This window comes from Coregonus clupeaformis, chromosome 24 (genome assembly GCF_020615455.1).
Source record: "Coregonus clupeaformis isolate EN_2021a chromosome 24, ASM2061545v1, whole genome shotgun sequence".
NCBI lineage: Eukaryota > Metazoa > Chordata > Actinopteri > Salmoniformes > Salmonidae > Coregonus > Coregonus clupeaformis.
This window is the reverse complement of record NC_059215.1, coordinates 1597857-1623724: the sequence shown is the minus strand read 5'-3', so window position 1 is coordinate 1623724 and position 25868 is coordinate 1597857. Positions and strand designations below refer to the sequence as shown.

The 25868-nt window shown below is 42.4% G+C and overlaps 1 protein-coding gene across 1 annotated transcript; it reads left to right on the top strand.

Annotated features, from left to right (window-relative positions):
- The first annotated feature begins 1492 nt into the window (after positions 1 to 1492).
- On the top strand, positions 1493 to 25079 carry LOC121537616 (RNA-binding protein Nova-1-like). Its single transcript, XM_041845200.2, has 4 exons — positions 1493 to 1830; positions 4760 to 4903; positions 14878 to 15044; positions 16531 to 25079. Exons 1-4 carry the CDS (start codon positions 1827 to 1829, stop codon positions 17548 to 17550), a joined length of 1335 nt encoding a protein of 444 aa, XP_041701134.2. The 5' UTR covers positions 1493 to 1826; the 3' UTR covers positions 17551 to 25079.
- The last annotated feature ends 789 nt before the right edge of the window (positions 25080 to 25868 follow it).

Sequence of the window (25868 nt, the reverse complement as noted above, 5' to 3'; positions counted from 1 at the left end):
ATATTTCCACTTTGCCATTATGGGGTATTGTGTGTAGGGCAGTGAAACAAAATCTGAATTTAATCCATTTTAAATTCAGGCTGTAACAACAAAATGTGGAAAAAGTGAAGGGGTGTGAATACTTTCTGAAGGCACATATATAATACATATGTAATAAGTATTTTTTTTGGTGACACTGCTTGATGATCCTCAGCCATCTGTGGTCATTACATTACAAATTGTGTCTGATATTGATTACATCATTCCTGTTGATCATTAACATGATTGGCAGTTACCATAACAATGGTGGTTTTTTACTGCCGTGTGCCTATTGTGCATTTAGGATTGCTAGAGAATTACTGCCCAACTCGAGGAAGAGGTAGCCTATTGCTTCTTTTATCAGCAACACCCCTCTCCTCTTTCATTCATCGCTCATGCTAATTTAGCCTGTAATTTCCCATGTCCCGAGCCCCTCTTGCTGGCTCGGGTGCCTTTCCTAAGCCTGTGTAGTTGAAGGATTAGGTATGATATGGTAATGTTGCTAATGGAAAGGTTGGCACAGGAATGTGAGCTGGTGAGTTTTTTTGTGAGAAGGACACAGGTGCCCTTGCAGAGAGACGTGACGTGAGCGGACTATGAATTTGCCAGGTGGCAGAGGGAGAGAGGAGGGAGCCTACAGAGAGACAATGCTTATGTACACCAGTGAGTCCGGGTGACACAATGAACGGTTTATTGGTAGAATTTACAGTAAGACGTTTGCCCAGATGCTTATGTGCCTCAGTTATTACCTCCGTTTGCTCTGTGATTTAAAGGCATTGGAAATTAATCTAGAAAAGGAACAAAGAGGCTATGCAAATGGTACTAGTGTTTCTAGAGGTTCCCTGGAAATTACTATTGAGCGGAGCCAACCCCCCTCCCCTGACACACACAGACTCTTTCTCACACACATAGGATACCTCTCTCTATAGTCTACAAGATTTATAGACGTAGTGATTGGCTTCGTTGCCCCCCACCCCTTCCCCCACCACCATTCTGCGGCACTGCCATTTGCAGTGGTTGATGAGGGCCCCCCTCCCACTGAAACATGGCCGTCTGAGGGAAGAGGGGTGGGCGAGATGGGGAGAGGGGGTCTACGGCGCACACTCTCAGATTAGTCCTCTCCTCCTCCACCTCCATCATCCACTCACCGCATCCACACACCTTTTCAGCCATCGCTCAAGGTCACCCCACGTTCTCTCCAATGAAACGCACAAACCAGCCCCACAGCCCATTTCGCGTTTGTCATTTTTCACGGAAAAAGAAAGTGAATGGGCCGCTATGCTTTATAGTGCTGCGTCAAAAGAGGCGGAGTGGGGGAGAAAAAATATATTTTGGGGGGACAGGCATGGGGTGGGGGGGGGTTGTTGGGGAATGACGTGCTGGGAAGGAGGCTGCCGATTGGCCAGGCCAGGTGTCAGTCGTCCACGCTGCTGCAGACGGACGGGCCACTCGATGAATATGGATGAGAGCAGTGAAAAGGGTGATGCGGCAGGGAAGACCCCCCCCCCTTCAAACCGGTGCAGGCTTGAACAATGCGTGGCGTCTTTCACTGAAAATACTGAGAGCCTGCATTAGCATTTTCTCAGACAATTGAGGCTCTGGCCAGCTGCAGGCATGGCTTGGATGTTGCGGTGAAATCTTTTTTTTGCACCCACTGATGTATTAGACCTCTGTGAAAAAGGTTGACTGGCCGCATTCCTCAACGCCACCATTGCACCTATGACTAGCCTAACGTTAAGGTACCCTTACGAGATTGTACCCCGGCATTGATGGCGATCTGACAGAGGATTTTACCAGCAGATCTCAGAATGGGTAAGAGCCAAACTGTTTTTGTCATGACTTGTTGAATTCATTTATCATCCTCAACTCTTTATATTTGACTATGTAAAATCTAATCTGCTCATTATTGCCTGTTTTGTTCCATCGTCCTTGCTGCCTGTCAGCGGCAGGTTGGTTCATTGAAATGCAGAGTGGGTATTTTGAGGGGGGTGGGGGGGGGAGGGGGTGGTCACAAGGCATTTCCTCCTGACCCACCCCTCTTCAGTGACTTCACTAAACACGTTTGGCTCAGTGTCCGTGTCTCTCCTCCAAGCCCCAAGCCATCCCTCCAGTATTGGATGCATGGGGTTTGAACTCAACACCCCCGACTGGCTTAGCTCCCCATACTGCTCCCATTCCCCTGACGGATTGCAGCAACAGATTGCCATGTTTACTCTACCACATGACGCCATTGAAACCTGTTAGTGTGATTTTTCAGACGCTAGGACGGAATGAATTATTGACTAATGACAGCAAACGCTGCTGTGAGGGCAATCGAGTGAATCTCAATGGCATGCTCTCCCCTGCTGGGTTCACATAGAAACGGGGACTTGTGCACCGCTGCCAACACAAGTCTAATAGAGGACATTTCCATTCTTATTGTTCAGTTTGTCCTTTGTGGAGAGTTGTAATAACATTTGTCCTCTGACGGACAGTAGAATAGAGTCTGTAGTTCCATGAAGACAATGTCAATGTCTAAGCCATGGTCTTTACTTTTTCATCAAGGTCATCTATTATAATTTTTTCCTGAAAGGAAAACTTTTTTCTCTGAAAGGGGAAGATGAATGGAGTACAAAGCAGAAATCCAAGCAGGAAAAGGACTTTGGCTAAAGGAGTATGGTTAGTGTCAGAGTGTCTTAAGGGTTTCTCTCCATTTGATAGAGGACTAATGGATGTTCTCAGAAAGGCTCTATCATTCATTAGTGGGATTTACATTATAAATGTGTTGAAAGTGGTGTGAACTTTCATGCAAATGTTGGTTCAAGTAGTCTAATGTGTGAGCAGTGAGGAAGGTCCTTTAGTCTGAATTAACAGAATTGACGTTGGATTTGAGATATCAACGTGCCATGACTTTTAGAGACCTATCAAAATCCAAATGGAACATGAGGGGCATGTTAAAATAATCAGTAGAGAGCTGACACGTAGAGTGACTGAAATCCCTAGATGTCACAGTGCCACATTCATTGTGATCAGGATCTAATGAGCCCATTTAGGAGGCAAACAGAAGGTCAGTCTTAGAACAGTGACATTGATGTGTGCAGACCTCCATCCATCCATCTTCCCTGGATGAGCCTGCAGATCCATCCCCCTGCATGAAGCTATACAACGACGACACAGGCAAACACGCATCTTGGCGTTGGCAACCAAAATCACCCTTAAAACGAACAACAATGTTGTGATATTGCCATTATCTTTTTTTTGTGCTGGTCTGTATAATTTTTTTTTTGTATACTAATATAAACAGTTCTTTGAATGTACGTTCTTGACAGAGTGACGTCACCCTTGCTGATGAAGCATTGAAGACATCCCAAATTGAAGTCATTCATTCAAAAAATGAATGTTAAAGCTAGTAGTTGATATCTGAAAAATCATACTAGATACCTTTTGGGTCATACCAGCACAGATGTTTGAAGAATGATGTAGGCTACTATTATCTCATTGATTTCTGGGGTAATATTGAGTAGTAATTGTGCCCACAGGTTCATACATAGTTCGCATGTCTGTCTCCCCTGTTGATGACTTATGTCTGGAATAGCACAACCAAGTGTTGGTTGGTACAGAGACGGAAGAGGAAGTGAGACATCCCAGTCGCAAATCTTTTCTGGTTCATCTACAGTTAATGAACTAAGCAGCCACCCCTTAAGCAGACTGGAACTGTGACCAATCCACCATATTTGGGTTGGTATTCACAGTAATTGGCACTGTGTCCAATCCCAACATTGGGTTGATTGCTCTTGAATATAGCCTACCCAATCTGGATTTGTTTGGATTGACACACACTGCTCACCTGGGTGATGATTGTCTTCTTGATTAGCTAGTACGTGGAGGGGAACATTCTCAATTATAAGGATGAAGAATAGAAGGTTTGATCGGTCAATTCTTTGAGCTGACATGATATCAATCACTGACTGATACAAGACAGTGTTGTAAGCCACTGAACCCCCTTTTAAACGGGAGGAGATTGAGTCTGTCTTCTTGGCAGTATCCAATTTGAACAAATCAGAGGGATTTCAGTACCTTATGCTAGCATCTCTAACAGTCATTATTCCAGATCACACTGGATTGGATTTCATGCACCGCAAGCATATGATTGATGTGTTTCGACATAGTCCTGTGTGAGTAATATTCTGAGTAATGTTACTACATCCTATAATTGTTTATGCTCCCCTTTGTCTCTCGGATTGAGATTATTTATTTATTTTTTACATTGTAGGAGTTGGATTGAACCATAGATATTTTGTCAGAAGATTCTGATAAAGGATACTAAAACTCCTTGAAACAGTTATAATTAGACCTCTGCAAACTGGAAAGGAGGTCAGCATTTACTCCACAGGAAATCTGGGACAGAACACAGAACGTGTCACAAAACTCTGATGAAATATGGGACTAGAGGCTACAAAGGAATCACACTCCGAACTGAAAAATCCCTCTAGATACCTCCCTACAAAGTGCCAGCCTGACAAAAATATATGTGGCTAGCTACCTATTCAAGTGTATACATCTGATCTGACGCTTACATGTTCCTATTGAGAATGATTGAATGGAGCCAGAGTGAATTGTAGCCTACTCCGTGCTGCAGGCGTGTATCGGCTGAGGTGGCTGGGTTACTTGCAGTATGGTGTATATGTGTGTAGACTTCAGCTTCTTTACTAGCTCTGACCCTCTCCTGTCTGTTCGTTTCTCTCGCTCTCTGTCCCTCCAGAGGAGGGTGAGTACTTCCTGAAGGTGCTGATCCCCAGCTATGCGGCCGGCTCTATAATTGGCAAGGGCGGCCAGACCATCGTACAGCTGCAGAAAGAGACGGGCGCCACCATCAAGCTGTCCAAATCCAAAGACTTCTACCCAGGTAATTGGATCCCACTTTGTCCCCTGATGAAATTGTCCAAATGTAAAGGCGTACACCCAAGTAAGAGCCCCCAAAACCATCGGACACTCTGAATCCAAGTTCAGTACAAGACGTTATTTGTTGGCTACACTGCGGTTTGAATTCCAACTGGGGAACCCAACGAGTTTGATCCAGCCATCCAAATGCACAGTATTTTTACCCAGACAAAATACCTATTTAGATGCTACAGCTGCTACTGACTCAGGAATCGCATTTATAGATACAAGCAATTTCTCTTTCAATTTGGCTGCGCTCTTAGCAGGGAGCTGATCCAATTTCTGTGAAACGTCTGTATTCCCCAGAAGTACTATAATTCTTCATTCTGCTACAATGCAAAGACTGCATTGAATCAATTTCCTGCTTATCTGCCTGGCTGCCATTTTACTCCAAGATGGAGAGAGCACATTCTCCAATGTTGAGGACATGTAAGGTACACTGAAAGCACTAGTCGCTCAATAGGGCATTGTTCTAAAAAACATGGCAACATGGAAAAAGATGCTCATGTTTTCCCAATGACCCCACACTGATGGAGGTCACTGCACTCTCTGGTTGGTGCTGAAGCATCTTGTGTTCGGAGCAGAAAATGTGAGAGCCGCAGTAAAGTATCTGCGTTTGTCCTTCATGGCTGAGGAAGCTTCAACCAGCTGGAAAATAAGAGGTGTCGAGTGGCTCACTGTTGATAAAGATGACTTTATTAGCCAATTGCACACAAATTTGACTTCCACTTTTAACACAACCCCTCCGTAAGACACACATACAGGTTCTTGGAGAGGTGCAGGGGGCTGCAACGCTGGGCGCCTATTGTTGTGGGGGGTTATGTGCCTTGCTCAAAGGCACAACAGCAGGCAATGGCATCTAGGATATGAAACCAGCAACCTTCCAGTTGCCAGGTCACTTCCAGACAGATAAACTCTAGTAATGACTTACTTTTGCATACAATATAGAAGCACTACTTTGTACTGTTGTCACAATATCAGAATTTTGACTTCAATACCGATAAGTTTAGCATCACAATGCTCGATACCAAAACTATACCAAGGGAAAAAAATAAGGCGTATTAGCCAGTCACAGAATGGCACTCGATCCATACAGATCTTTTGAGTTCAATATCATTACATTTGAAATGTTAGATTTTTGAATGGATGCATTAATAACTCAATTATACAAGCATACAATCAATTTGACTTTGTTTTTTACTAATCTAACTACATAACAATATAATGATAATCATTTATTTGAATGGTAAATCTCTAGTCTATTGATAAACTGGGTAAATCAATATGTAGCCTAGGCCTATTTACAATACAGGTGAAAACATATTCAATAGGAGTGTGTGCATGCATTGAGTTATTGAGCTTGTTTTGGCTGAATTCATGGGGCTACAGATGAAAAACGATGTTTCCCTTCCATTTGGGGCTTATTTTATTGTACTGATCAACAACATTTGCATAGAAGAAGCAATCTCTTCTTTTATAAAAGTGTGTGCAGTCTCTTTAAGACCCATGACATCATACACACACTAAGGTTTAGGCTTGAGCAAGGATGATCTTGGGAGAGATGTGAGGCAGGGGAGATGAAGTGAATGAATAAAGTTTTTGGTGACAATCAGCTTTGAAATCAGCAGTATTTTGCATCATGGATTCTATATGATCACAAACAAGGTACTAGGGTAGTCAATTGATGTAAGCTTCAGCTGTAAGCTTTGTTTTGTGAATAGAAATTAACACCTTCAATAGCAACGGTCATCGAAATTGTTAAAAGGGTTTAAAAACAATTCTAATAAATGCCCAATGAATGAAGATACTCCAAGCTTTGGAATTTTTATAATCCCGGTATATTTGCATATACGAATGCATTAACGTAAAGGGGAGGAACAGGGCTGCAACCACCAAACACTTTCTCTGTCTACCCTAACTGCACTCACCTAAACATACTTTACATTGTTTGCGAGATCAGACATAATATCGTTATAATCCGAGTGTTCATTTTCAAAAGTTTCTTTCATTTCAGCGCATCTAATTTGTAAACATTTCAACTGTGTTAAATTATAAAAAAAATTCAATTCCACAAAAAATGGACACCCATGAAAATAAAGCAATTTTTCTTCTCTTTCTTGTGATGTAAGTGTCGAGACGATGAGTTAAATCTCTGACATAGCTTTAGCATTCTTATAGATTCAACGGAAAGCCAATATATCCCATTGAGCCCATTTCAGCTATTACTGTGGTGTGTTTGACAGGTCATTACAAGCATTTCAGCGGTTGCAGGAGTAAAATTAAAGCAATCAATCCAGCGAGATTTAAGTGACAAGCAGATTTAGCACCCCTCAAACACAGGAAATAGATGGCTGAAAAAGACAGATCCTCAGGTGGGCAGGGCATGTGCGTTGCTAGTTTCAACATTTCAACATGCCATGATGCCGTGTTGCATTATTCAAGTGTGTTAACTTCTGTGCAGCATAAGTGATGATGCAGCCCAGACTCCCAGTGAGTGTAGTGGTTCCTCAGGACAGGCTAGAGCCAGCAATGAGTAAGTGCAGCAGGCACGGTGCTCTCGTGCTATAAGGGGACATCGGCTATGCTGATAGACAGATCCTCTCTCAACCAGTAGACGACGTGAGACACATTTGACAGAAGTACCGAAAGTTTTTTATTAAATACAGTGCAACACTATTACTTTGTATACCTAGAAAACACATTGAAGCAGTTGTGCTTTTGTATCCTCTTCCTCTCGCTGGGTGGTGGATGTGTTGATAGGGCACCACCTGCTCTGCCCCTCCCCCTCCTCATCGTGATGAGTGAGGAGTTCAGGCAGAGGGTGCTGGCAGCGATTTGATTGGGTGCTGCTAGGGCCCCCAAAGTAAAATTAAACTACTACACCATCTCACACAATGGGCCGGAACTCTTCCAGAAAGTCTGTGTGTATGTTACTTCAATGTACAGTGAGGAAAAAAAGTATTTGATCCCCTGCAGATTCTGTACGTTTTCTCACTGACAAAGAAATGATCAGTCTATAATTTTAATGGTAGGTTTATTTGAACAGTGAGAGACAGAATAACAACAAAAAAATACAGAAAAACGCATGTCAAAAAATGTTATGAATTGATTTGCATTTTAATTAGGGAAATAAGTATTTGACTTCTCTGCAAAACATTACTTTGTACTTGGTGGCAAAACCCTTGTTGGCAATCACAGAGGTCAGACGTTTCTTGTAGTTGGTCACCAGGTTTGCACACATCTCAGGAGGGATTTTGTCCCACTCCTCTTTGCAGATCTTCTCCAGGTCATTAAGGTTTTGAGGCTGACGTTTGGCAACTCGAACCTTCATCACCCTCCACAGATTTTCTATGGGATTAAGGTCTGGAGACTGGCTAGGCCACTCCAGGACCTTAATGTGCTTCTTCTTGAGCCACTCCTTTGTTGCCTTGGCCGTGTGTTTTGGGTCATTGTCATGCTGGAATACCCATCCACGACCCATTTTCAATGCCCTGGCTGAGGGAAGGAAGTTGTCACCCAAGATTTGACGGCCAAAGCATAATGTTTCCACCTCCATGTTTGACGGTGGGGATGGTGTTCTTGGGGTCATAGGCAGCAATCGTCCTCCTCCAAACACGGCGAGTTGAGTTGATGCCAAAGAGCTCCATTTTGGTCTCATCTGACCACAACACTTTCACCCAGTTCTCCTCTGAATCATTCAGATGATCATTGGCAAACTTCAGACGGGCATGTATATGTGCTTTCTTGAGCAGGGGGACCTTGTGGGCGCTGCAGGATTTCAGTCCTTCACGGCATAGTGTGTTACCAATTGTTTTCTTGGTGACTATGGTCTCAGCTGCCTTGAGATCATTGACAAGATCCTCCCGTGTAGTTCTTGGCTGATTCTCATCGTTCTCATGATCATTGCAACTCCACGAGGTGAGATCTTGCATGGAGCCCCAGGCCGAGGGAGATTAACAGGTCTTTTGTGTTTCTTCCATTTGCGAATAATCGCACCAACTGTTGTCACCTTCTCACCAAGCTGCTTGGCGATGGTCTTGTAGCCCATTCCAGCCTTGTGTAGGTCTACAATCGTGTCCCTGACATCCTTGGAGAGCTCTTTGGTCTTGGCCATGGTGGAGAGTTTGGAATCTGATTGATTGATTGCTTCTGTGGACAGGTGTATTTTATACAGGTAACAAGCTGAGATTAGGAGCACTCCCTTTAAGAGTGTACTCCTAATCTCAGCTCGTTACCTGTATAAAAGACACCTGGGAGCCAGAAATCTCTCTGATTGAGAGGGGGTCAAATACTTATTTCCCTCATTAAAATGCAAATCAATTTATAACATTTTTGACATGCGTTTTTCTGGATTTTTGTTGTTGTTATTCTGTCTCTCACTGTTCAAATAAACCTACCATTAAAATGATAGACTGATCATTTCTTTGTCAGTGGGCAAACGTACAAAATCAGCAGGGGATCAAATACTTTTTTCCCCTCACTGTACACTTATATGACCAAATACACAGTTGAAGTAGGAAGTTTACATACACTTAGGTTGGAGTCATTAAAACTCGAAACTCGGGAAGTTTCGACTTCCTGTGTATTCATTTGTCTGCTAATAGTGAACCACAAAGTCCAGCATTCATAGCGAATGCAGATACGGCCCGCTAGGTAGATGGGATGCGGCCAAAAACTTGGTTGATGGCGTTGTTTACTTCGAATGACCAACACACAGTAATCTCAGAACTTTATTATGTTTTTCGAATTCCAGTTTAGATTTAAAAAAATGGACATAAAATTTTAGTCATTTAGCAGACGCTCTTATCCAGAGCAACTTACTAACTGTAAGTGAGTGCATACATTATTTTTTTATTTTTCATACCCCCCATGGGAATCGAACGCACAACCCTGGCATTGCAAACACCATTTGAGCTACATACCTGCCGGCCATTCCCTCCCCTACCCTGGGCCAATTGTGCGCCGCCCCATGGGTCTCCCGGTCACGGCCAGCTACGGCAGAGCCTGGATTCGAACCAGGATCTCTAGTGGCACAGCTAGGGCGCCTTAGACCACTGCGCCGCTCAGGAGGCACAATACATTATGTGGGTTTAATGCTGTAACAACACTGCATAAAACAATTAATAAAAGTCCCATGGTGGTAGTGACTGCCCATTACTGCTTATCACTTCATTTATTCCCATTACTTTAATTTAATAAAATATTTGTTTTATTTGATGAATGTATTACTTCATTCCAAGCATTATCTAATCTCTATAGAGCTGCTGCCTATGCTGTCTGACAAAATCACTATTTTAGTAGTTCTTCAAAGTACATAAGGCATACTTTTATGACTACTGAATACCAACTTTCAATCACTTACAATTGAAGTCGGAAGTTTACATACACTTAGGTTGGAGTCATTAAAACTTGTTTTTCAACCACTCCACAAATTTCTTGTTAACAAACTATAGTTTTGGCAAGTCGGTTAGGACATCTACTTTGTGCATGACACAAGTAATTTTTCCAACAATTGTTTACAGACAGATTATTTCACTTATAATTCACTGTATTACAATTCTAGTGGGTCAGAAGTTTACATTCACTAAGTTGACTTTTCCTTTAAACAGCTTTGAAAATTCCAGAAAATGATGTCATGGCTTTAGAAGCTTCTGATAGGCTAATTGACATCATTTGAGTCAATTGGTGGTGTACCTGTGGATGTATTACAAGGCCTACCTTCAAACGCAGTGCCTCTTTGCTTGACATCATGGGAAAATCAAAAGAAATCAGCCAAAATCTCAGAAAAACTATTGTAGACCTCCACAAGTCTGGTTCATCCTTGGGAGCAATTTCCAAACGCCTGAAGGTACCACGTTCATCTGTACAAACAATAGTACGCAAGTATAAACACCATGGGACCACGCAGCCGTCATACCGCTCAGGAAGGAGACGCATTCTGTCTCCTAGAGATTAACGTACTTTGGTGCGAAAAGTGCAAATCAATCCTAGAACAACAGCAAAGGGCCTTGTGAAGATGCTGAAGGAAGCAGTTACAAAAGTATTTATATCCACAGTAAAACGAGTCCTATATCGACATAACCTGAAAGGCCGCTCAGCAAGGAAGACGCCACTGCTCCAAAACCGCCATAAAAAAGCCAGACTACAGTTTGCAACTGCACATGGGGACAAAGATCGTACTTTTTTGAGAAATGCCCTCTGGTCTGATGAAACAAAAATAGAACTGTTTGGCCATAATGACCATCGTTATGTTTGGAGGAAAAAAGGAGGGGCTTGCAAGCCGAAGAACACCATCCCAACAGTGAAGCATGGGGGTGGCAGCATCATGCTGTGGGGGTGCTTTGCTGCAGGAGGGACTGGTGCACTTCACAAAATAGATATGTGGATATATTGAAGCAACATCTTAAGACATCAGTCAGGAAGTTAAAGCTTGGTCGCAAATGGGTCTTCCAAATGGACAATGACCCCAAGCATACTTCCAAAGTTGTGGCAAAATGGCTTAAGGACAACAAAGTCAAGGTATTGGAGTGGCCATCACAAAGCCCTGACCTCAATCCTATAGAAAATGTGTGGGCAGAACTGAAAAAGCGTGTGCGAGCAAGGAGGCCTACAAACCTGACTCAGTTAAACCAGCTCTGTCAGGAGGATTGGGACAAAATTCACCCAACTTATTGTGGGAAGCTTGCGGAAGTCTACCCGAAACGTTTGACCCAAGTTAAACAATTTAAAGGCAATGCTACCAAATACTAATAGAGTGTATGTAAACTTCTGACCCACTGGGAATGTGATGAAAGAAATAAAAGCTGAAATAAATCATTCTCTCTACTATTATTCTGACATTTCACATTCTTAAAATAAAGTGATGATCCTAACTGAATTTTTTTTAGGATTAAATGTCAGGAATTGTGAAAAAACTGAGTTTAAATATATTTGGCTAAGGTGTATGTAAACTTCCGACTTCAACTGTACGAGGCATTTGTACCTGTTCAAAGTTTGCACCCGTTATTCTTACTAAGGAATTAAAAGACAACAAAGCTAATCAATGAAACGTTATTTTTACTACCTTGTTCCTCACCGCAAGTCTGTAACCTTCATGTTCGTTCTACCTTTCGTGATTTATTCCCTACAGAACTAAATGCAAACACATTGTAAATTCGGCCACAATATTTTATCTAACGTGTTTTTAATGACAAACAGGTAGGCTATACCATTGCAATGACTTTTCCTTCAGTCTCCATTCTGTGTTGAGAGGCCTATGCTGACATGTCATGTTCATACCAATATGCACAGATCACCCCTTAATCTGTAACACTGCAGCTGCCTTGGCTTACCCTACCTACAGCACAACGAGGATACAGACAGACAGACATTCCACCCAGCAATCCGCTCAATAGTGATAGCCCCGGTTAGAATCCCATCCACCTCCAGTCTCCCATCCACCAGTGTACAGTGCATTCAACATAGATGACTAGAGATAGTGAAGGGTGTGAATGATGCATGATTGTGTGTAAGGAGAGGGGACAGGGGGGCAGGCCCAGAAATAGCCTGTTTCAATCTCTCTCCTTGGAAGTGACAGTGCCCCAGCTGTACTCAAATGGCTCTCTCACTACGCCAAGTTTCCTCCTCCCCTCTCTCTCTCCCTCCTGAGCCTGTTTTTCTCATAGCACGTGTTCTTAATAGTTTGGAAGTTTTATCCAGATTAGATGGCGTTGTGCCGTCTCTAAAGAGTTTGCCTAGTAACGAACAGCCCCAGCCCCCTTTTTGTCATTCGATCGCATCCTTACTTAAACCATACATGACAGAATTACCCATACCCCAGTATGTGAACAACATACTGTTCACTCATACTGTACACACACACGTGCACACATTAATGTGCAGACGCACATGCGCGCACACACACACACACACACACACACACACACACACACACACACACACACACACACACACCTCACACACACACACAATGTTCACAGCAGCTGCAAATGATGCTGAGAGTCCCTGGTAAGGGCGCAAAGAACCAACAATCCAGGCTCCCTGCTTTGTGCAGCTGGCCGTCAGCCCAGCTAGCATATAAAGTTACACACTGTGCTTCACGAACAGATAAAATAGTTATGATGTCATAGGAATATGGTGCTGATGTTTTCGATTAGCTGAAAACCAGAAAGACTGACCTCACCCTGAAAAACGACACCGTCAGTCCATTTTGAGTAAGGTAGTTCGACCCAAAAAGCATGTTACAAAGTTAAGTAACCTCATTGAAATGCTTTGAAGACAGCCTTTTAGTATTCAGAGTGAAACGCAGATAGTTGTTACTGCTTTATAGCCCTCTACAGTTACAAAATTGCAGGCTTTGGACTGAAACCACTGGACTCCAGAATCAAGGTCCTAATTAATTCTGCCTTGGGGACTGCTGCCCTGTGTGCCAGACCTCCCTCTAAGATTAAACACACTGTTACTCTAATTTTTATTACACGCATATCAGAACCTACATTATAACTGCTCCTAATAACGCTGTCAAGTACACCAACCTCAATCCCACCCAAATCACTTGGAAAAAAACCATTGCGGTTCTTAATCAGTCTCAGTCAATGCATAACAGCATTTTGAGGCACAGGCACAAGTATACATAAACCCATGAAGCAACCTACAGTAGTAGCCCCATAGGGACTATACTCTGTCCATACCACATAGCATAACTAGTGAAAGACAATATGGTTGAATGTCTTCGCTTCGGACTCTAAGATAGGAACAGTGGCAACCAGCCAGAGTTGGGAGTTGGATCGAGTTTGAGTGAGATCCTGGACCGTCACCAGACTGTGTGGGCTGTGTGTTTTGATAACTCTGACGGACATTTCCTGAACGTCGACAAGTTCTTCTAAGGGCAGATGTGTGTCACCCAATCCTGTTTGGGCAGATGGAATCACATTTACAGGAAAGGAACACAAATGGCCCGGACTGGCTAGAGTGGAACGATGTCGACCCGCAAAACTAACAGGCCAGTCTCAACCAGCTGGTCTTCCTGATAGGAGAAAACTGACCTGAGTTAGAAGGTTAGGATGACTCTTGTCGCTAGCAGAGAACTCCCCCGAGTTAAAAGGTCTTCTCACTAGCATTGAATACATTTTTCACTTATTGGATTGTTGGATTTGATCAGATTGCTGTTCACCAGCAAGTCATTTCAAGAGTCAATTCATTAATTTGTATTTTGATAGATATAACACAATGTAGTGCTTATTGTAAAGCTGGTGGTGTGAGAAGGAAGGAGAGAAAGACAGCAAGGCAGATGAGGGGAGTAAGAGAGAAAGAGTCAAAGGAAGAGAAGCATGCAGGCTGTAGAAAGGACATGCTGTTACATCACCTGTTTCCACAGCGCAGCTGCTTAACCATGGCAACGGAATTCCGGTAGGGCCGACAACGGGGTGTAAAAAGAAGCCTGGAAGAGGGAAGGGTGTGTGGAGTCTATGGAGGGGGTAGGGGGGAAAGGAAAGGCCCTGAATTCAGGGCCCTGGAAGAGTTACATCATTTAGGAGGAATCCTACTCTTTTAGCTGCTCTTGAGCGCCTATATGGGGGGTAGAGTATTATGGGATAGGTTAGCAATTGGCACCACTGTAAAAATAAACTGTGTTATCAAACTTTGAGCATCCATTTTTTTTCTGCAAATAGTCACTGCATAAGTAGCTATTCAGTTGTAAATGGGGTTGCTTTGCAACACTATGTACTACTTTTAGTAAAACAGGTCCTTGGCAAAAACATGTTTTATCCAAGAAATCCTGTTCCTTAAATTGAACAAGGAAGCCTCTTGCAAGTGATATACAGCCATAGAAAACGCTGACCCCAAGGCACAAGAGTCTACGTTCTCACAAGACTGTGATCCCAAAGAAAGTAGTACTGATACCCCGAGATGTATATGTTTTCTGTTCTCTCCACACAGGAACCACAGAGCGTGTGTGTCTGATTCAGGGTACGGTCGAGGCGCTGAATGGCGTCCACAGCTTCATCGCGGAGAAAGTCCGCGAGATGCCTCAGAGCGCCCAGAAAACAGAGCCAGTCAGCATACTGCAACCACAGACCACTGTCAACCCCGACCGCGTCAAACAGGTGAGGCACGGTCCACTCACGGTCAGCCAGCCCTGACCGACCATCATACTTGACAGATCAAAGCATGTTCCTTCACTGATAATCTGTCTGGATGTCTACAGTATTGACATGTCAGAGTCATAAGCAGGGTTGCCAGGTTCTTTAGCCTAATCTGACTGACTAACCATCAATTTAATGCGTTCTAACAACTGATCAGCAATTGCGATAGAGCTTTGATAACTTCCAATTTAATTAATTAATAATTGCATAATAACACAAAGCTACAACAACAATAAACTGAAGTTATAGGCTATTTATTAAATCCGTTTGCCAGCTCCAGGTAGGCTACACAAGTGGCACTAATTGATTTGTAATGGCTCCAGTGATATCGCCATTTGAACATATTTATTGTATCAAATGGTAGGCTACAGTAGCCTACAATGGTAGATAAATTAATAGGCTACTTGATGGCCAACAGATATCATTCTCCACATTTAATTGTCAGTTCCATTGAGGACTTTTCCCCATAACAGAAGCACACGAGGAAGATCCATAACTTCCATTTGAAATTTCCACTAGCTCAGCCTTCAAGACCCAAGAACTGAGTATGCATAAAACACTTTGTTTGATATGGTTTTCCATAAGCAAAGTCGACATGGTGTTTAAACCACCTCTGAGCAAATGTTTTATCTAATGCGCCTTAAGTCGTTTTCCAGTGCTATGACACCGTTATTTCTTGATGCGCATCAGTTCGACCATGCTCATGTTTTATAGAAAAAGGGTTGGAAAGAAATAGTTGTCTCCATAATGACAATCTAAATAACCTACAACTGGTAAAAAGTTGTCATGACATGCGCGTGTGCTGCTCTGTCTCCTCTCACTCACGTACACTCACGTACAGCCTGCCTCACTGCCTGATAGTCAGCATTTCACAGTGAAATACATTTTTGTTTTAAAGAGAAATGCAATGGTGGCTGCGGTTCAACTTAGAAGCCAAAAACCTGCAGCCCGCGACCAATACATTTTCACCCGCAACATTGTTTTCAAAGTAGCACAATTTGGACGGAAAACCTTGGACATGGCAACCCTGGTCATAAGGGCACATGGTCAGCACATGGCAAGAACACAGTCACACTTGCCGCACACTTTGTCTGACAGGGGCGGCCCTTCTTACCGGGCACCTGCCCCACAACCCGAGCCCTGACAGGGTCAGGAATATGTTAAGGCATGGGGTTCTTTTTAACGGCCGACCGCCCACTAGGTCCTCCACAGTGCCACAGAGCTGGACAGCAGCTGCAGCCTTAACCCCTGGGATTAACAAATTGCTGAGTAAAGCAGGAGGCTGGGATAGTAGAATGACTCTGTGAGAGATATCTTTATCTCGTTCTCTCTCTTTCCTACTTTACAATTACTCTCTCTCTCTCTCTCTCTCTCCCTCCCTCCCTCCCTCCCTCCCTCCTTCCCTCCCTCCCTCCCTCCCTCCCTCCCTCTCACCATTCCTCTGCAGGCTAAATTGATTGTGCCCAACAGCACGGCTGGGCTGATCATCGGTAAGGGCGGGGCCACAGTCAAGGCGGTGATGGAGCAGTCGGGTGCCTGGGTGCAGCTGTCCCAGAAGCCTGAAGGCATCAACCTGCAGGAGCGCGTGGTCACCATCAGCGGGGAGCCCGAGCAGAACTGCAAAGCCGTGGAGATCATTGTGCAGAAGATCCAGGAGGACCCTCAGAGCAGCAGCTGCCTCAACATCAGCTATTCCAACATCTCAGGCCCAGTGGCCAACTCCAACCCCACCGGTTCCCCCTACGCCAACTCGGCCGAGGTCCTCCCCAATGCCGCCGCGGCTGCCGCCACTGCCTCCAGCCTTCTGGGCCAGGCCAGCCTGGCAGGAATGGGCGGCTTCCCGGGCACCATGTCCAGCTTCTCTGGCAACGACCTGCTGGCCATCACCTCGGCCCTCAACACGCTGGCTAGCTATGGCTACAACACCAACACCCTGGGTCTGGGCCTCAACCCCGCTGCCGCCTCCGGGGTCCTGGCCGCCGTGGCTGCTAGCGCTAACCCAGCCGCTGCTGCCGCCGCTAACCTCCTGGCCTCCTATGCCAGCGATGCCTCTGGCGGCTCAGGCCATCCCGCTGTCGGCCTGGGCGGCTTCTCCCTGGGCTCGCTGGCTGCCGCCACAGGGGCCTCTAACGGCTACCTGAATGCCTCCTCCCCACTGATGGCCTCTTCCCTGCTGGCCACAGAGAAGCTGGGAGACGGGGCCAAAGACGTGGTGGAGATTGCCGTGCCCGAGAATCTGGTGGGCGCCATCCTGGGGAAAGGCGGCAAAACGCTGGTGGAGTACCAGGAGCTGACGGGCGCCCGCATCCAGATCTCCAAAAAGGGAGAGTTTATCCCCGGCACACGAAACCGTAAAGTTACCATAACAGGGTCGCCCGCGGCAACGCAAGCCGCCCAGTATCTGATCAGCCAGCGGATCACGTACGAGCAGGGTGTGCGTGCCACCAACCCACAGAAGGTGGGCTAAACGGAAAAGATTTATAGAATAAAGGAAGGATGTGGACAGAGAAAATAAAAGGGAATCGAGGGTCACGGCGAGGGAAAAAAATCGTCCAAATATCCATTCAATATTTCAGTATTAAAAAGAGAAGATCACAAAGGAGGAGGAGGCGTAGAGAAAACCAAGATAAGTTTGTGTGATTTGTGATTGTGTTTTTAGGACCGAGGTCCTGATGTTTAAAAAAAAGTTGTGATGAGTCCTTTTGATGATGGTGATCAAAGTAAAGCTTAACTGGTCCACTGCCAAGCTGCAGATCCAGGGGTGAGCGCACGAGTTCACCCCCATTCAAAAACCTCATAGCTGGGTTTGTTTTGGGTTTCGTTCTCTTCCGTTTCTCTCTTCTATCGTTGTGTGGGTTTTTCAGCTTCAGTTGCAGACCTCCGCTCCAGGTGAGTTGAGTCAGTTGAGGTTCCAGACAAGCTAAAAGAGCAGAGATGGCTGTTTGCTCATGCCTTGTTCCTTTAATGTTAACCTCGCTCCCTGTGAACAAAGCAAAAAGGCCTTGTCTACATGAGAGAGGTTAAATGACGCTCACCAGAGGTCGTCCAAGACCATTAGGAATCCATTTTAATTTAAATTCTTAACGGATATCACAATATTAATGACATGCCACTTTATGATTCATATCAAAATTGAGATTTTAACACTTTGGTTGTTATAATTTTTATTTTCATCAATTATTTATTGAAATATGGTCTCATTCAAACACGTGTAGATTATTTAAACCTGTGAATTCGGGTTGATATGAATGTAAAGACAGTATTATTGTTATTTTGTTATTAACGAGGATCAAATATTGAGTTGCAGTGACAGATATGTATAGTTTTAACCCAGAACTGCACAGTAACTATATATGAGTGTAGATCAGGGGTCAAATGTTCAATGTGAGAGGATAGATGAGACACACAGGAATGTACACACACATACACAGCAACACACACAGACAATCATTCATACATGTATACCGCCACCCACATACACACCACTTTTGGTGCTACGAAAACATAACTACAGATAGGCCTATATCTCCTGTATTACCTAAACTGAAAATCCCTTTGGAGATTGCTCTCCATCTCCTTGATTGTAAGATGCCAAGCGTTGTCCACTCATCTATAGTTTACGGGATTTAGTTCTGCCTTTATGTGCGCAAAGTAAGACTGGATTTCATGCTATGATTGTCAGTCTTAATATTTTACCACAGTAAATCAGTTCTCCTTTAGCTGCCATGGCAAACTGTTTCTTGTACCACCATGGGCAGTTTAGATCCGAATAACATAGTTACTGGTTTAAAACCAATAATTTGTATCCTGTTGTCATAAATTGGCCCTGTACTTTGAGTTTGCCAGCCAATATTGCGCCTTGGGACATACTCCTATGTAGAAATTTGATTAAACCCCCATGGGAAGGAGCATCGTATCCGAGAGGGAAGACAGCACTATACACAGCTTGAGGTATGTTACATTACCTTTTCAATTGAAGAAACATCTAACCAGAAGAGTCCCCAAGGGAACGAAGCACCACGAAGCAGTTTTGTTAAGAAAAGCAGTTTGAACCTTATCTGTGACCGAGAAGACGATTGCTTTAGATTTATGGTGGCTGGTAGTCAAGAGAGACATTAATGGAGTCACCATGAAACACATTTGGACTGAAACCATTTGGAGTTTTCTGTGAACCATTCTTCCCAATCAGAGTCAATACAAATATGGAGTCGAACAGTTTATGCAGTTGGTCAGTTCAACCTGTTAAAGCAGACATTGACGTTAGCTTACATTGGCAGTAGTGCACAATGCGTTGCTGAAAAATTTCGCTGACATTCTGTAAGGATAATTGCAGGGGGGGGGGTAATTGTCTTCTAGAACATTCTCAAACACACAAAGATTACCCTTGCTTGCTTATGTGCTGCTATACATTGGTTTTCATCCGAGTACACTGGGTCTCTTATGACTGCACTGTGAGACACAACGAAGACACAACGCAAAGTGTGCCTGTCCCTTCTTGAGCCAAGTGTTCATATTTTGATGTACATATCCAATAAATAGGCCTACAGCTGACACACATGCATTGCATGTTCTAGAGCAAAACCAGCCGAGCAGTGAGATAAGGAACATCTCCACAAGAACATCCATAATGTGATGTCTTGGAGATGTTTTGGTTTACCAATAATATTGCACAGCAGAGAGCTGCTATACATTCATATTAATGGAAGTCTCTTCTACTGAGGAGTCCAGAGTCATCGGTCAACCATATTGTCTTTTATTAACCCAAATGACTCCTACTACATTTATTTTCCTGCACAGCAGTCCCTGAATCTTATTCTGACCCTCTTTTCCATTTCACACGTTTATCCTTTTGTAACCAGAGCTCTGTGATTGGCTTTCAATAATACAGGACCGGAAGGGATAGCGGCAGAGAATCAAAGAAACAGCAACACTCTCTTTTTATGAGTGAAATGACAACGCCCCTCCTCTACCATACCTACTCAATAGTTATTCTAAGGAATGTTGCTTGAGAAAGAAGTTACCTTTACCCCACCTTACTATCAACTCTGTGTTTGAGCGTTCCGCATGGCATGGCACTAGCCACGAGCCCCATTACCTTGACTCACTGAATACACGTTTCCCTTTCATTGTATTTCTGAAGGGATGTGCTGTGACTTATAACAGTACTCAATGGTCCACTAGTTATTTGAAATGGCACTCCAGTTAAAATATCTGTAACTTCCACCCGTGGGGTTCAGAAACCTTCATATTTTAGCCCTAACCTCACAAAATGTTTACGCTGATTTAAAATACAAGCACAAATCAAGGTGAATTTAATAATATAAGCAATGCAACTAGACTTGGTTTAGAGAGACTACTCTAGAGCTGTCTGATCTATACATTGTCCTCTCTCTCTCTCTCTCTCTCTCTCTTTCCGTTCATTACATTACTTACTTCGACATTTCTCCCACCCTTCATATAGTATTTTTAGTATATTTTAGAACGCTCCTATATCCAGATTCCCTTCTCTCTCTCCTCCTCCATTCTGCTCCCCCCCCTCTCTCCGCCGCCACTCTGCTCCCCCTCTCTCTCCTCCCTCCTGTCTTGTCTACTCATAGGCGCTGACGTCTGGGGTTGCAGGGAGTGCCGAAGTGATTGATAGCAGTTATGCACCATAGGTCATAAGGGTATGCAAATATTTTCACAGCCCATAGAGTTCACCAGGCGAAAATGCACAGAACACCTGCCTCCAAACTGTGACACACCACAAGACCAACAAGCAACATTGGTTCAAACTACGGTATCAAATTCCCTACTAAAAGAAGAACAAGTAGGATTTAGACAGGCTTACATCGTGATCTATGACCTTTTAGGGGAAGGGGGGGGGTTATGTGTTTTTTTCTACTGGAAAGCAAAATAAGAAAGCAAATCTTGGTTGAATGAGCAAATGTCTGTTGGTTGACCAAACAGAACTTCTATTTCAGCCTTTTAACAAAAGCAGGAGTTTATTTGAAAAAAGTAAATGATAGAGCGCAAGAGAAAGATGGGAACTTGTTCGTGACCTCATGCTGAAACAGTGACATCCTTTATGCATATCCTCTTATCTGAAAATTGACTAGAAATTAATTTCTGTGGAATATGTCATGTCAACATGATGTATATGTATGTTATTGTAGCTATTCTAGTTTGTAGTCCAAATGCAGTCCAGCGTCGTCAATACAATGTGAAACTCTATGTTATCGTTGTGTGGATGATGAAGAGTGCCAACTAAGCCTGATTAAGATTAGCTTCGCTATTTGTTTGTGCATTACGATGACTCATCATATGGCGTCCATATTTCTGTCATTTAGTTTGACTTTTAAGAATATTGGAAGCAATATAGTAGCATGTTGTCCTGTTTTGTGTTTTTGTTATGTTTGATGTATGAACCTTTGAAATTACTAAGATTTTGAATTAATAGGTTTACATGTACTTTTTGTAAGTTATGAAAATGCTGCTATTTGATAAGTAAAATATACAAAACATTTTAGTTGAAAAGATGTCTGGTCTGTTGATTAGAAACATGCTCTAAAAGACAGGGGCATAAAATGAGGTGTATAGAATACTATACAGTATTGGTAAGATAGTAACATTAATAATAGACTCTATAGTACAACCTGTGCCAAACTAGACCTCTGCAGCTTCTGAAATTGTAGATGTGCGATCAAATGTTAGATATGAATAACTTGTTTAGAAGTGCTGATCAAGTGCCAATCAAACAATGTTTTTAAGTTAAGAAAAGATAATCAAATACATTACTTAAGAAAACAAAGGATGGATAACTATTTTGTGCATTGTTTTACCCCATAGCTACATAGAGGAAGAGCTAAAGATTGTGATTTTTATGGATCCATGTTGTTTTACACTCCATGCATCCCTTGTGTGTTCATTTGACCTGTGGCTTAAGCACTGCTGTTTTTCACAAATGTATCTATAGGCCAGCATGGACTAAGCATAACATGTTATAAGCATTCATAACATAGCCCGCCATTAATGATCAGACAAAATGTGTTTCGTGGAGTTAGGTGTTATCTTTTTGCATGTCTTCTATTGCATGGTATCAAAGTGAAATATGGAGGGGAAAAAATGAATGCAAAAAAATTGAGTTGTTCAAAGACATAACGTTGCATGCAGTCAGTTAAAACCGCCTCATATTTAAAAAGTTGTTTCTTGTCGTAAGTTGGGAGGGATTCCATTATTGTCATGTTGGCCCAAATTCAACATATTTTAGATCAAATTCTCATACAGTCCATCTCTTTATATTAATACAGATATGATTTTGTTTTCTTAAGGTACCAAGAGGAGTATTACAAATTTGAAACAAGCAAATGCGAAAATGTTATTCAGTGTTATTCTTGTGTTTTGCTTTCTAGAATACCATGCATGCATTTTTTAGGATCAGGTTAAACCTCACAAAACCTGCGTAATATTTTTTTAGATTTTTTATAACACAGCTTGAATTCCCAGATCTAATCTATGAATGTACTCCCATTTGCTCATTATTTCTGTTGAATGTTTATCAGTCTTCAAATGTGAATTCAAGGCTGGAATGTCAACTACATGTAGTGTTAACATATTATGTCAAGAACCAATTTCAGCTTTAGTCAGGTAGGCCGGACATGGCCATAGTCATAACACAGATATGTTTCAACAACACTTCAGACTCACTGTAAACATTATCCTGTTTGTTTGGTGTTGCATAAATGCACTTTACTTTTTACAAATGACATCTCCTATTATTGGATGTGAAACAAAGCAAACCATGTTAATTTTCAGCCGTTTCTGTCATTCTTTGCTGTTGCTCTGATGTTAATGTTTTAGTAAGAAAAAAAAAAGAGAAAAAAACATTGACAATAATGAGAGGGGTTTGTGTATCAGACTTCTCTGAAAAGGTGGCACCCAAGTCCTCACAATATTGATTCTCCATTCCCTTTAGCAAAGATTTGTGTAAATCGCAATGAGCAAATCTCTCTTTGAAGATAGAATCCTTTGTTGCTACATACATTTTTGACTTATAAATTAATGATATATACCCATTGATCCTTGAAGAATATAACTTATACATGCCTCATAAACAATTTAGATATAAACAAACACTTTATTGCCTCAAAAGATGGTTAAAACTAAAATGTTAATTTCATGCATGGTCAATCGTTGCATCCATGGCTCTGTCTATGAATTTGAGAGTTGTTACATTTCTCCAGGCCCATCGCTCAGCTTTGTTATTGTTTCAATGAAGGATTCTAGCTTTAAAAGAGGGAGAGGGAACTGTTCCACCTTGTCATGTTGCATTCTGCTGCCTTGAAGTCTAGAGGTTGGGAGTATTTTTATGAACAAATTGGCATTGAAAGCATGGTCAACCTCATACAACGTCTCTACGTGCTGTTATCAGAGAGTCCACGTTAGTTACGTTACAGAATGCAATCCCAAGGTCTCGCTGATATAATTTTAGATCAGTGACAAATACAGCACCGGAAAAATGTGATTACTTCGGTCATACCGCTGTCAGTGTTGGTGGATTTGACGACAACAACCTTTTAGAACCCTGTGTAACCTAAAATGGCCTAACTACTTTACCACATGCATGCTTTGACTCTCTGTCTCATTCTTCTGCCATGCACTGCTACTAACCCCCACCACTGTTCTAACCCCTCCACTACTGAGTGCCAAACTAAGTCAACACCATTCCAAACATTATTTATTTTATTTAATTTTTATCTGGACATTCACCTAACCCCCAAGGATCCTCCTCAGGTGGGATTCCATTGAACTATCAGACACAGGACTAAGACGGTTAAGGCTGCTTGCCCCCTCTTCTCCTCAACTCTCTTCATCATCTTTTCAGCCTACATGACATTACGATTATGTGTGGTGTTGTGTCTGGCATCTTATATATGACCCTTCTTTGACCCTCCCATGAATTTAGCTGACCTTTGTGTGTTTGGATTATTTTGACCCCAGGTTTATTGCCAGACTTTGCTGAGACTACAACTGTATGAATTTTCATTTTGTTTTTACTTGTTTGTTTTCTTGTCATCCGGATAATTCTGAAGGGTTGAAAGCTAACTAAAATGTTGATTGAAAAAAGCATAACAATGCCTTGCACACTTCTTCGGCTCCATTGCAAATATTATTTTGGGTTAGGTTTTTAATTTTGTAAAACTCTTTTTGTTTTTCCATTTCAAGAAATGGACTGTCAGCATAAGTTAAATGTTAGTCAAAACTAAAAAGAGTTTTGTCAATCTGAATGAATAGCGTCTCTATATTAAGACAGAGAAGAAACCATTTGAAAGTTTAGGCCTCACTTGTCCTTTGACTTAAGCATTTGCTTGGATGCCTTTACACAGACACAGTCTCAATCTGAAAGATACAAGGGCAACACTGTCTTTCCTTGAGCCATTTCAGTGAAGTACGGGTGGGAGCTTTTTAATCGAGATATTTGCCAATACGAGTGCCAAATGCAGTCTCCATTGAGCCAAAAGCCAGCCAGCCTACACACTGAAGCTGTGGTAGCACTGGGATGGTTCACTTCCCAATCCCATTTCTCCCAGAAAACACTTCATTGTTTGACATTTGACATGACATGCCACTATTTTTATATGCTGCCAGTCTATTTACTGCTTTCCTCAGTGAAACATCTCAGAAGCAGTTCCTTTTATAACGATACACTGTTGATCAATGACAGCAACTATGAAAAGGGAATGAAAGGATTTTTTAAAAGTTTCATTTTTGTGAACTTTTTTTAATTATTATTATCAATTTATGTGAACATCATTCATTAATAGATTTAAGGGTAATGACTATATAATGTAACTGTAGTATTGTGTTTGTAAAAAAAATCAGTGAGTTGTGTTTTATGACTCGTGGTCTACCAGTGAAGTCAGCATTTCAGTGTTAATATATTGAATTGTTTTTTAAAGATTATTTTTGCGACGGCACAGCAACAAAGAGTCATTATAAATGTTCATTTTAGCATCACTTGTCTTCTGTTCCTTTATTCTCCTCCACCTCTACTCTCTGTCTCATTGGAGTGAAAGTTCTTGAGTTGATAAAAGTGCATGCGATATGCTCACCGAAACGTTTGTTTTCTAAATGGAGTGCTGAATCTTCACTTATGAAGTAGTCCATGAAAAATGTATATCTCCAAATCATAACTGCGGTTTTATTGTGCATGTTCTGTATGAGTGCTGTCCTAGTCGTTGTTCAAGGTCTTGGTGAAAGCCAAAGTGAGCGTCTAAGCTAATTAGTGCCCACTGGGCACAGACATCTATTCAACGTCTATTCCACGTTGGTTCAATGTCATTTCATTGAAATTACGTGGAAACAATGTTGATTCCACCAGTGTGTGCCCAGTGGGTAGTTCTAGTACAGTGGTGTGTGGGCAGAATGTTGGAGCGTTACAGATATACAGTGAGGGAATAAAGTATTTAATCCCCTGCTGATTTTGTACGTTTGCCCACTGACAAAGAAATGATCAGTCTATAATTTTAATGGTAGGTTTATTTGAACAGTGAGAGACAGAATAACAACAAAAAAATCCAGAAAAACGCATGTCAAAAATGTTATGAATTGATTTGCATTTTAATGAGGGAAATAAGTATTTGACCCCCTCTCAATCAGAAAGATTTCTGGCTCCCAGGTGTATTTTATACAGGTAACGAGCTGAGATTAGGAGCACACTCTTAAAGGGAGTGCTCCTAATCTCAGCTTGTTACCTGTATAACATTTACATTTTAGCAGACGCTCTTATCCAGAGCGACTTACAGG

What these genes read in the sequence shown, in the direction of transcription:
- LOC121537616 (XM_041845200.2), top strand. An exon ending in ATCCAAAGACTTCTACCCAG is followed by an intron (nt 4,904 to 14,877) that starts GTAATTGGATCC and finishes CTCTCCACACAG; the next exon opens with GAACCACAGAGCGTGTGTGT. An exon ending in ACCCCGACCGCGTCAAACAG is followed by an intron (nt 15,045 to 16,530) that starts GTGAGGCACGGT and finishes ATTCCTCTGCAG; the next exon opens with GCTAAATTGATTGTGCCCAA.